The following is a 13,279-nucleotide window of genomic DNA, read 5'->3' as shown; positions in this document are numbered from 1 at the left end:
AAAAAACTCTTAAAACTACATTTTGTGACACAATAACAGTAGTATTTGTTAAATCTTTAGTGGGTTTGGTCCTCCACCATTGACACTCGCTATACTCCCAGTGTAGATCCGGCAGAAATAAGCGGAGTGATACAAATCGTGAAGCGGTTTCCGTGTGATATCAGAATATTGCATGGCTGGAAAAGGCTCTCAGCCAATCAGAGCTAGTTTTGTTCCTTGTGTGTTTCAGGATGTTGTGCAGCGCGCTGTATTGAGCAGACGGATCCCACACGCGCAGGCGTTTCTGCGCAGACGCGGCTCTGTCGGATGCAGTCTGGAGGACATCAGGAAGACGGGATTGAGGCTCGCCTTCACCTGTCTCACTCACAGAGACCTGACGCAGGCCAAAACACTGCTGACTAACATGGTACACATGACCCTGATCAAACAAACCGCTCTTCTGCTCGCCAACACTGCATTTATTTGATCAAAAATACAGTAAAAATTGTGAAATATTATGATGATTTAACCTGTTAACTGTCACTGCCATTACATATTTAAAACAGTAATATCCTATACTAAACCTAGACTAATATTGACAAACTATATATCATTCGAAAGCTTCGAATCTCTAGTTTTCATATTTGGTGACTGATTTTCAAAATAAATCACAGAGGAGCAGTAATTTATCAATTTGCAACAAGCATATTTTCATACTCATAAGGCATGTTCAGACCTTTATTTTGAAATGGCGATGAACATGAAAAATCATTAAAGATTGGTTGAAACATGTTTGTTTTCATGCCAAGAGTTCAAAAGATAACATCCATTCAATTTTTTGAGGAAAAAAAAGGTCTGAAAATGTTTTTAATAGAAAAAACACATTTATGATTGTGGCGGCGAGCTATAACCCACATACATGTTGTTTTTATGTTTATTAGAGGCTGAATTCATATCAAATTGTGCCAGACTTCCCACACTACTTCTATATAGGATGTCTACTTCATAAATAGTATGAAAATAATGGAAATAAATGGTTCAGATCACTCAAACCATATATGGAAATGGAGGCGCCCTTATATGGTCAGTAATGAAGCTTGGGTGTCATCTAGTGAAAAAGTGTGGTACTGCGCCCAAACAAAATCTTACTGAAAGCTCATTTTTTGAGATATCAGGCTGAAATTTGGAACACAACTTGTTCGTTTTTCGCCCAAACAAAATCTTACTGAAAGCTCATTTTTTGAGATATCAACCTGAAATTTGGAACACAACTTGTTCGTTTTTCGCCCAAACAAAATCTTACTGAAGCTCATTTTTTGAGATATCAACCTGAAATTTGGAACACAACTTGTTCGTTTTTCGCCCAAACAAAATCTTACTGAAAGCTCATTTTTTGAGATATCAACCTGAAATTTGGAACACAACTTGTTCGTTTTTCGCCCAAACAAAATCTTACTGAAAGCTCATTTTTTGAGATATCAATCTGAAATTTGGAACACAACTTGTTCGTTTTTCGCCCAAACAAAATCTTACTGAAAGCTCATTTTTTGAGATATCAGGCTGAAATTTGGAACACAACTTGTTCAATCCCAAACAAAATCTTACTGAAAGCTTATTTTTTGAGATATCAGGCTGAAATTTGGAACACAACTTGTTCGTTTTTCGCCCAAACAAAATCTTACTGAAAGCTTATTTTTTGAGATATCAATCTGAAATTTGGAACACAACTTGTTCGTTTTTCGCCCAAACAAAATCTTACTGAAAGCTCATTTTTTGAGATATCAACCTGAAATTTGGAACACAACTTGTTCGTTTTTCGCCCAAACAAAATCTTACTGAAAGCTCATTTTTTTGAGATATCAGCCTGAAATTTGGAACACAACTTGTTCGTTTTTCGCCCAAACAAAATCTTACTGAAAGCCTATTTTTTGAGATATCAGCCTGAAATTTGGAACACAACTTGTTCGTTTTTCGCCCAAACAAAATCTTACTGAAAGCTCAATTTTTGAGATATCAACCTGAAATTTGGAACACAACTTGTTCGTTTTTCACCCAAACAAAATCTTACTGAAAGCTCATTTTTTGAGATATCAACCTGAAATTTGGAACACAACTTGTTCGTTTTTCGCCCAAACAAAATCTTACTGAAAGCTCATTTTTGAGATATCAACCTGAAATTTGGAACACAACTTGTTCGTTTTTCGCCCAAACAAAATCTTACTGAAAGCTCATTTTTGAGATATCAACCTGAAATTTGGAACACAACTTGTTCGTTTTTCGCCCAAACAAAATCTTACTGAAAGCTCATTTTTTGAGATATCAACCTGAAATTTGGAACACAACTTGTTCGTTTTTCACCCAAACAAAATCTTACTGAAAGCTCATTTTTTGAGATATCAACCTGAAATTTGGAACACAACTTGTTCGTTTTTCGCCAAAACAAAATCTTACTGAAAGCTCATTTTTGAGATATCAACCTGAAATTTGGAACACAACTTGTTCGTTTTTCGCCCAAACAAAATCTTACTGAAAGCTAAATTTTTGAGATATCAACCTGAAATTTGGAACACAACTTGTTCGTTTTTCACCCAAACAAAATCTTACTGAAAGCTCATTTTTTGAGATATCAACCTGAAATTTGGAACACAACTTGTTCGTTTTTCACCCAAACAAAATCTTACTGAAAGCTCATTTTTTGAGATATCAACCTGAAATTTGGAACACAACTTGTTCGTTTTTCACCCAAACAAAATCTTACTGAAAGCTCATTTTTTGAGATATCAACCTGAAATTTGGAACACAACTTGTTCGTTTTCGCCCAAACAAAATCTTACTGAAAGCTCATTTTTGAGATATCAACCTGAAATTTGGAACACAACTTGTTCGTTTTTCGCCCAAACAAAATCTTACTGAAAGCTCATTTTTGAGATATCAACCTGAAATTTGGAACACAACTTGTTCGTTTTTCGCCCAAACAAAATCTTACTGAAAGCTCATTTTTGAGATATCAACCTGAAATTTGGAACACAACTTGTTCGTTTTTCGCCCAAACAAAATCTTACTGAAAGCTCTTTTTTTTGAGATATCAACCTGAAATTTGGAACACAACTTTCCTTGTAGTTCGTTTTTCGCCCAAACAAAATCTTACTGAAAGCTTACTGAAAGCTCATTTTTGAGATATCAACCTGAAATTTGGAACACAACTTGTTCGTTTTTCGCCCAAAACAAAATCTTACTGAAAGCTCTTTTTTTTGAGATATCAACCTGAAATTTGGAACACAACTTTCCTTGTAGTTCGTTTTTCGCCCAAACAAAATCTTACTGAAAGCTTACTGAAAGCTCATTTTTGAGATATCAACCTGAAATTTGGAACACAACTTGTTCGTTTTTCGCCCAAACAAAATCTTACTGAAAGCTCATTTTTTGAGATATCAACCTGAAATTTGGAACACAACTTGTTCGTTTTTCACCCAAACAAAATCTTACTGAAAGCTCATTTTTTGAGATATCAACCTGAAATTTGGAACACAACTTGTTCGTTTTTCACCCAAACAAAATCTTACTGAAAGCTCATTTTTTGAGATATCAACCTGAAATTTGGAACACAACTTGTTCGTTTTTCGCCCAAACAAAATCTTACTGAAAGCTCTTTTTTTTGAGATATCAACCTGAAATTTGGAACACAACTTGTTCGTTTTTCGCCCAAACAAAATCTTACTGAAAGCTCATTTTTGAGATATCAACCTGAAATTTGGAACACAACTTGTTCGTTTTTCGCCCAAACAAAATCTTACTGAAAGCTCATTTTTGAGATATCAACCTGAAATTTTGAACACAACTTGTTCGTTTTTCGCCCAAACAAAATCTTACTGAAAGCTCATTTTTTGAGATATCAACCTGAAATTTGGAACACAACTTGTTCGTTTTTCGCCCAAACAAAATCTTACTGAAAACTCATTTTTGAGATATCAACCTGAAATTTGGAACACAACTTGTTCGTTTTTCGCCCAAACAAAATCTTACTGAAAGCTCATTTTTGAGATATCAACCTGAAATTTGGAACACAACTTGTTCGTTTTTCGCCCAAACAAAATCTTACTGAAAACTCATTTTTTGAGATATCAACCTGAAATTTGGAACACAACTTGTTCGTTTTTCACCCAAACAAAATCTTACTGAAAGCTCATTTTTTGAGATATCAACCTGAAATTTGGAACACAACTTGTTCGTTTTTCGCCCAAACAAAATCTTACTGAAAACTCATTTTTGAGATATCAACCTGAAATTTGGAACACAACTTGTTCGTTTTTCACCCAAACAAAATCTTACTGAAAGCTCATTTTTTGAGATATCAACCTGAAATTTGGAACACAACTTGTTCGTTTTTCACCCAAACAAAATCTTACTGAAAGCTCATTTTTTGAGATATCAACCTGAAATTTGGAACACAACTTGTTCGTTTTTCACCCAAACAAAATCTTACTGAAAGCTCATTTTTTGAGATATCAACCTGAAATTTGGAACACAACTTGTTCGTTTTTCGCCCAAACAAAATCTTACTGAAAGCTCATTTTTGAGATATCAACCTGAAATTTGGAACACAACTTGTTCGTTTTTCGCCCAAACAAAATCTTACTGAAAGCTCATTTTTGAGATATCAACCTGAAATTTGGAACACAACTTGTTCGTTTTTCGCCCAAACAAAATCTTACTGAAAGCTCATTTTTGAGATATCAACCTGAAATTTGGAACACAACTTGTTCGTTTTTCGCCCAAACAAAATCTTACTGAAAGCTCATTTTTGAGATATCAACCTGAAATTTGGAACACAACTTTCCTTGTAGTTCGTTTTTCGCCCAAACAAAATCTTACTGAAAGCTTACTGAAAGCTCATTTTTTGAGATATCAACCTGAAATTTGGAACACAACTTGTTCGTTTTTCGCCCAAACAAAATCTTACTGAAAGCTCATTTTTTTGAGATATCAACCTGAAATTTGGAACACAACTTGTTTGTTTTTCGCCCAAACAAAATCTTACTGAAAGCTCAATTTTTGAGATATCAACCTGAAATTTTGAACACAACTTGTTCGTTTTTTCGCCCAAACAAAAATCTTACTGAAAGCTCAATTTTTGAGATATCAACCTGAAATTTGGAACACAACTTGTTCGTTTTTCGCCCAAACAAAATCTTACTGAAAGCTCATTTTTTGAGATATCAACCTGAAATTTGGAACACAACTTGTTCGTTTTTCGCCCAAACAAAATCTTACTGAAAGCTCATTTTTTGAGATATCAATCTGAAATTTGGAACACAACTTGTTCAGATTTTTGGCTTTGATTTCCTTGTAGTTTTAGAAAAATAGGTTTTGTAAAATATTATTACATTTTTAAATTTTACATTTTCATAAACTTCTGTAACTTTTTTTCTGTTTTACTTACATAAGTTATTTCACTTCTACAATAATCTGCCAAATTTAATCTTTAAAACAACCTTATGTCTATATTCCAAAGTATTCTTGAATTACAACCATTTAAGTTTGGATAGTGCATTTTCATGTCTATAAAAAAGTGGGGATGACAGTTAACAGGTTAAATCATCTGTTTTCTATCTGAATATATTGTAAAGTGTAATTTATTCCTGTGATCAAGGCTGAATTTTCAGCATCATTATTCCAGTCTTCAGTGTCACATGATCCTTCAAGAAATCATTCTAATATGATGATTTGATGATCAAGAAACTGATTATTATCAATGTTGATAAATATTCTGCTTCATATATGTGTGGAAACCGTGACGCATTATATTTTTCAGGATTATTTGCTGAATTTACTGTCATTTTTGATCAATTTAATGCATCCTTGCTTAATAAAAGTATATAAATATATCTAACTGACCCCATATGTTGATTTTAAAGAGTTTAATATAAAGCAGGACTGAGTGTCTGTGTTTTTAGGGCTTTAATGTGAAGGAGCAGCTCCACAGCATCTGTGTTTTCACTGCCGATCGGGATCTAAGGGCCTTCATGGTGAGAATACACAATATATGTGCAAGAGTTGAAACATTTGCCGGAGGATCTTTACAAACTGGTCAAATATGTGAATCTTCAGTGTCATTTTAGGGATGATATTTGCCGTTTTAATGGTTTATTATTGCTGTGATTCCCAGGTGGAGGAGCTGCAGAAGCAGAATTTCCTCTCTCATGAAGAGTTTGAGCAGGTGGAGTTCATTCAGACGATCGAGAGCTTGTGTTCGACACCGGCGACGAGATGCTCCTCCCGTCTGGACACCAGCAGGTGAGTGTTTCTCACTGATTTTCTTTTTCAAATGTTGTTTCTGGCCATTTCTGCCCTCTTTAACTGATACAGTAACACAGGAAATGATGTTTAGAAGAGGGCGGACAGGAAAACTTGAGCTCAGTTTGAGCACTAGGGCATTATTTTCAAAGCATGGCATGTGTTTGCATGAATTAGATGTCTTTAAGATAGCAAATGCAGGGTTTTTTGTATTATTTTCATGACAATTTACTTAACGAATTCTTATACATCTGTTTTTTAATTTGTTTAAATGTTCTGCATTTAAAAATCTGAAGTGATCACATAATCATATTGCATACTGGATTGTGATTGGCCCTCTTTCATGTGTGTATTTGCATACTCAATTGTGATTTGTTGTTCTTTCTTATATCCATTGAACTGTCTGTTGCCTTTTGTCACTGTAAAAACAACAAAAAAGTGAGAATTTTGTAAAGAAAAAAAGAAGAATTAAAAATCTAGCAGGTTAAAATTAATTACCAACAAGTTTTTATGTCATTAATTTGTTAAGCTTTTATTCTGTTAAGATCACAATCATATCCAGGTCATATTACACCTCAAAATCAAATCAAGAAATAATAAATTACATTTTGCAGAATGGAAAGTAGATTCTGTTTTTCGGAGTCTAGTGTTTTAGACTCCTTATTTTGCATAATTTTCATTCCATCTGTTTTTGTTTTGCTAAAATGTTCTGCATTTGAAATCTGACAATGATGACATCATCCTGAGATTGTGATTGGTCCTTTTTCATGCGTTTATTTGCATACTGAATTCTGATTTGTCTATCTTTCCTGCATATATTTAACCATCTGTTGCATTTTTTAACTCTGTAAAAAAAGAAAAAGTGAGAAAGAATTAAAGAAAGGCAAGTTCAAATTAATTCCCAATCCCAGCAAACATAAAGACAGGATTTAGTTAATTCATCAAGCTTTAATTCACAAGCCAGTCAAAATGTTAATATTTTAAATAATGTTATATTTTGCAAATAGCAAATGAGGCTTTTTTTTAACAGTAAAGACTAGTGAGTAAAAATGTGTGTGGATCTTCTGTCCAGGGTTCTGCAGATGACCCGGTCCGATCCCGACAGCAGAAGACTTCTGGAAGAGATCCTGCAGGAACGAGAGGCGTCGTCTTCCGGGTCTGTACTGGATCCCGTCCGTCTGGACTGGGTCAGATACTGGGACAGAGACACGCAGAACGCCATCCTTCTGTCCCGACTGCAGCCGTCCAGTGAGTGGAACACGATTACACCGTTAAAATAAAGTCAAACATTACGTTCTTAGTAGAGATGGGATTTATCGGCCAAAAATTGATTTTATTTCAATCTAAAGCAAAAAAATAATTATTTACATTATCTTCATGACAATTTACCCTCAAAATTCTCATTTTCATGAAGCAATCCAATGATTTTCTTCTCTTGTTGTTTCAGCTCAGGGTTCGTGGGATGCTGCTGTTTTGTGGTCGTATCTCACCTCACTGCACGATTGTGTCCGGGTCACTGCATGGGTACGCGGTTCGGCCGGAGAGAGCGACACTGCCCCCCGCTGGCCAGCGCTCACACCGCACGTCATCAACGGCAGCAGCCGCTGTGGAGAATACCTGCGCGATCGAGTCCTGGACCTGCTCGCCCGGTCAGAGCCGACACAAACGCAGACTGATCCAGCGGGCTTTAACCCCACAGAACTGATGTGAGTGTTTGTGTTCAGACAGGGGCTGTTTGTGCAGGTGGAGATGGAGGACTTTGAGCAGTTGCTGTGGAGACTGGGTCAAGCCGGAGGAGTGATGCAGCATGGGAACGACCCTCCCGTCCTACAGTTCCAGATGTCACAGGGTCAAGAGTTTCACCAGCGCTTCGTCCTTCACTGTCTGGAGAACAGCCTGCAGTACCTGCTCTACTGCTACCTGGAGCACTACAGGTGAGTCATGTGACAGGTTAAAAAAATCAACGTATATATATATATATATATATATATATATATATATATATATATATATATGTATATGTGTGTGTGTATACATACATATGTGTATATTCATACTCATAATTCTAAATATAAAATGTAATAATTATTTACAAAAATGTATATAAAAGGAATTTGCATAAAATCAATAAATTATGTATCAATAAATATTTTTTTTAAATGTAAAAAAATTATATTAATTCTGGAAATTAATTCCAAAAATATATAAAATGAATATATAACAATTAAATATATTAAATGTTAATAAGTTTTAAGAAATATATGCAGTTTAGGGTATGTGTATATAAATAAATAAATATATTATTATTATTATTAAATAAAGTATTATAAATAAAATTAATATATTAAGTATTAAGAAATATGTGTGTGTCTCTGTGTAACATTTAAAAATTATTTTAAAAATGTAATGGAAATTTTATAAATATCTAAAAAAAACAAAATGTCAATTAAATAAAATTAATTGCATAAAATTAATAAATTACATTTTAATTAATAATTATTGAAATTATATTTTCATATAACATTTATATAATAATATTTTTATATAATATAATATAAATATATTATATATTTTATATATAAATATTTGCATAAAATATTTTTTGTATATTTTTGTGTATATATATATATATATATATATATATATATATATATATATATATATATATATATATATATATATATATGTGTGTGTTAATATATTTAATTGTTATATATTCATTTTATATATTTTGGGTAATTTTTGTAATTTCCAGAATTAATATAATTTTTTTACATTTTAAAAAAATATTTCTTGATACATAATTTATTAATTTTATGCAAATTCATTTTATATACATTTTTGTAAATAATTTTACATTTTATATTTATAATTATGTATATGAATACACACACACACACACACATATATATATATATATATATATATATATATATATATATATATATATATATATATATATATATATACACTTTGATTTTATATATACACACACACACTTTTTATATATATATATATATATATATATATATATATATATATATATATATATATATATATATATAATTTTAATAATTATTTAAAAAATTGTGTACATTTTGCGTGAATTAATTTTTAGAAATCTAATTTATAAATATCTATTATTTATTTATTTATATATATATATATATATATATATATATATATATATATATATATATATATATATAATGAATTAATTAAAATTAATATATTAAGTATTAAAAAATATTAATAATATATAATATTTTTAACAAATTATGTCTCAGCTCTCTTTCTCTGTCGTTCAGGTTAACTCCTGAGAACTGCGCGGTTCTGACCGACAGGAACCTGTTTGAGAGTTTCCCCTGGTTCGAGATGATGCTGAAACTGCAGAAAATCACCCGAGACCTTAAAGGTGTGACTGTTTTCATTTAACGTGTACAAATAGTTTTCTAAAACTATAAAACAGCTGTCCATCGGTCCGTCTCAAGACATTTGAATGATCAGTGATATAATGTCTCGGTGGGAAACGTGTTTGTGTTTCAGACTCCGAGCGTGTGTTCGCGGCCAGTCTGACGGCGGCTCAGGTCCTTCTGCCCGGCAGTCAGGCCAGCATCAGCAGCATGTTGCTGGAGGGTCACAGTCTGCTCGCCCTGTCCACCATCATGTTCAGACCGGGCGGCATCGACCAGGTAAACGTCCGTCCTGCTTCAGTCCCACACTGTTCTCCAGTCAGTTCCTCTTCTGCCCTTTGCGTTTGTCCCGTTTGCAGGCCGTGCGAGAGGGAGAGCGAGGCGAGGACCCGCTGAGCAGAGTGGACCCTCAGCTGCTGAGAATGGCCCTGAGCGCCTATCCCAAACTCAGAACGGCCCTGTTCCCTCAGAGCGGCCCCCGCGGCGCCTCCACCTGCGACACGTCCCTCTACCACCTCATGCAGGTGCTGCTCCACTTCCACACCCTCAAGTGTTCATTTTAGATTCTAATGGGACATTCTGGGGGAAAGAAAGCGAAACACCCTCCTGCTGATGGAGTGATTCGAGAATCAGATATAACAGTGTGTGTGTGTGTGTGTGTGTGTGTGTGTGTGTGTGTGTGTGTCCTTCTGCAGTCTTTGCATCCGTTGGATCCCTCCAGACTGTTTGGATGGCAGTCGGCCAACGCCGTGGGCAGCACCGGTAGGCGGAAAATTGTGCCGTTGTTGCAGAAAAGCTCATTATTTCCTGGGACTGAGAAGCAAAGAGATTTTATTGACTAATTGATGGATTTTCTGATGTCTTCCAGAAACGTCCAGCGAGCCGCCCCATTTCTCCAGCCCTCACCTGGTCAGTAAATTTGCCGTCGTTGAGAATCTGGACTTCCTGTATTACCTGCGGCACGGCCGGCCGGCGTTCGCCTTCGGGGTTTTTCTCACGCAGCATTTTGTCAACTGCAGTAATGTGAAGCTACAGTGAGCAAAACACACTCATGAAACCACAAAAATACTTTTTAACACTTTACAATGACGTTTGTTAACAAGAACTAACAATTACATTTGATTCAAGATTCAAATGTAAAAATATTACATATAATAAATGTAAAAATATATAATAACTAGATGAGTAAAGATTGATTACGAACTTTGATGTTGGTTTAAAAAAAGGCTTGAAAGGCCTGAAAGTTTGAAATAACTTTGAAAATTGAGGATTTTACTAAAAATCAGTTAAATGTTGTAAATATATTCTAATGCATTATTAACATGTTCTAACAAGTGGCTAGTATATTTTGACACATTGTTAGCATGTTTTTAATAAGATGTTAACATGAATTAGCATGTTACAAGCATTTTTAGCATTGTTGCTAGCATGTTTAATTCCATGCCTTCCCAAATTACTAACTAGGCTATGATTGCTTGTATGTGTTAGCATTGTTTAGCACATTGCTAGCATGATTTAACATGTTCCTACCATGATTTAGCACATTTGCTAGTATGTTTCTAGCATGATCTAGCACGTTGTTGGCATTAATTAGCATGTTAACATGATTTAGCACATTGCTAGCACGTTTAAGCATGATTTAGTACATTGCTAACATGAATAAGAATGCTGCTAGCATGATTTAGCACATTGCTAACATGTTTTAACATGTTCCTAGCATGATTTAGCATTTTGCTAGTATATTTCTAGCATTATTTAACATGTTGCTAGCATGTTTTAACATGACCTAGCACATTGCTATCATGTTTAAGCATGTTGTTAGCATGTTACTACCACAATTAAGTATTTTGCTAACATGATAACATGTTTAGCACATTGTTAGCATATTTCTAGCATGATGTAACACATTGCTAACATGTATTAGAATGTTGCTAGCATGATTTTGCACATTGCTAACATGATCCTAACATGTTCCTAACATGATTTGGCACATTTCAAGCATGTTTCTAGCTTGAATTAGCACATTGAAAGCCTGTTTTAAGCATGTTCCTAACGTGATTTAACATTTTGCTAGTATGTTCTAGCATGATCTAGCACATTGTTGGCATTAATTAACATGTTAACATGATTTAGCACATTGCTAGCACGTTTAAGCATGATTTAGTACATTGCTAACATGAATAAGAATGCTGCTAGCATGATTTAGCACATTGCTAACATGTTTTAACATGTTCCTAGCATGATTTAGAATTTGTTGCTAGTATGTTTTTAGCATGATTTAACATGTTGCTAGCATGTTTTAACATGTTATTAACATGATCTGGCACATTGCTAGCATGTTTAAGCATGTTGTTAGCATTGTTTAACACTTTGCTAACATGTTTTAACATGTTCCTAGCATGATTTAGCATTTGTTGCTAGTATGTTTTTAGCATGATTTAACATGTTGCTAACATGTTTTAACATGTTATTAACATGATCAAGCACATTGCTAGCATGTTTAAGCATGTTGCTAGCATGATTTAGCACATTGTTAACATGTTTTAACATGTTCCTAGCATGATTATGCATGTTGCTAGTATGTTTCTAGCATGATTTAACACGTTGTTAGCATGATTTAACATATTGTTAGCATGCTAGCATGATTTTTACACATTGCTAACATGTTCCTAACATGATTTGGCACATTTCCAGTATGTTTCTAGCATGATCTAGCACGTTGTTGGCATAAATTAGCATGTTAACATATTTCTGGCATGGTTTAGTACATTGCTAACATGAATTAGAATGTTGCTAGCATGATTTAGCATGATAACATATTGCTAGCATGATTTTGCACATTGCTAACATGATCCTAACCCCCCTTTTGCACATTGTTAGAATAAATTAACATGTTTCTAGCATATGGCTAGCATGTCAAGCTAACATTAGTCTAAATAGTAGATCAGTATGTTAATAGCTAAATATTTAGATATATTTTTATCGTCATGATTCTGTGATTTGTGTGTATGTTCAGGTTGACTCTGGCTGCGGATCAGGCGTACTCTCTCGGCCTGTTGAGCTTCAGCAGCGCGTGTGTGTCGGCGGCGTGTGTGTGTTTCTGTGAGCTCATGGGAGTGTGTAGCCTCAAACTGAGGGTGGATCTGCGAGCGCTGAACCTCATCCTCAAACTCTGGACTCAGAGTTGCGAGGACGGAGCCGGAGCTTCACTCAGACAGACGCTCGGTGAGTGAGAACACGCCTCTTCCTGCAGTTAAACTCAACCACATGTTGTGCTTTTGAAGCTTTTAATTATTTTATTATGTGTTTTTGTTTTTTTTAATATTTCTGTGTACCTTTGATTTGTTTTTATTACAGGGTTAGTCATATTACTACTTCCACATAATTTATACCAAGGCAACATATTAAAACATACTAGCAAAGTGTTAAAACATGCTAGTAACATGCTAATTCATGCTAGCAACATGTTTAAACATACTAGCAATGTGTTAAAACACTAGAAAAGTGTTAAAACATATTAGGAAAGTTTTAAAACATGCTATCAATGTGTTAAAACATGCTAGTAACATGCTAATTCATGCTAGCAACATATT

At 34.3% G+C, this 13,279-nt stretch overlaps 1 protein-coding gene across 1 annotated transcript in view; it reads left to right on the top strand.

The window, feature by feature from the left end:
* spg11 (SPG11 vesicle trafficking associated, spatacsin) overlaps window positions 1-13,279 on the top strand; it is a 42,068-nt gene that overhangs the window by 9,746 nt on the left and 19,043 nt on the right. The window contains 12 exon segments of the mRNA XM_048159153.1: window positions 230-406; window positions 5,934-6,005; window positions 6,146-6,273; window positions 7,346-7,521; window positions 7,721-7,922; window positions 7,998-8,207; window positions 9,582-9,688; window positions 9,820-9,965; window positions 10,046-10,210; window positions 10,382-10,448; window positions 10,555-10,720; window positions 12,703-12,911. Coding sequence (XP_048015110.1) covers window positions 230-406; window positions 5,934-6,005; window positions 6,146-6,273; window positions 7,346-7,521; window positions 7,721-7,922; window positions 7,998-8,207; window positions 9,582-9,688; window positions 9,820-9,965; window positions 10,046-10,210; window positions 10,382-10,448; window positions 10,555-10,720; window positions 12,703-12,911 — 1,825 coding nt within the window.

Source organism: Megalobrama amblycephala, linkage group LG15 (assembly GCF_018812025.1).
Source record: "Megalobrama amblycephala isolate DHTTF-2021 linkage group LG15, ASM1881202v1, whole genome shotgun sequence".
Lineage (NCBI taxonomy): Eukaryota > Metazoa > Chordata > Actinopteri > Cypriniformes > Xenocyprididae > Megalobrama > Megalobrama amblycephala.
The sequence above is the reverse complement of the archived record's forward strand: the minus strand, read 5'-3'. Positions and strand labels throughout refer to the sequence as shown.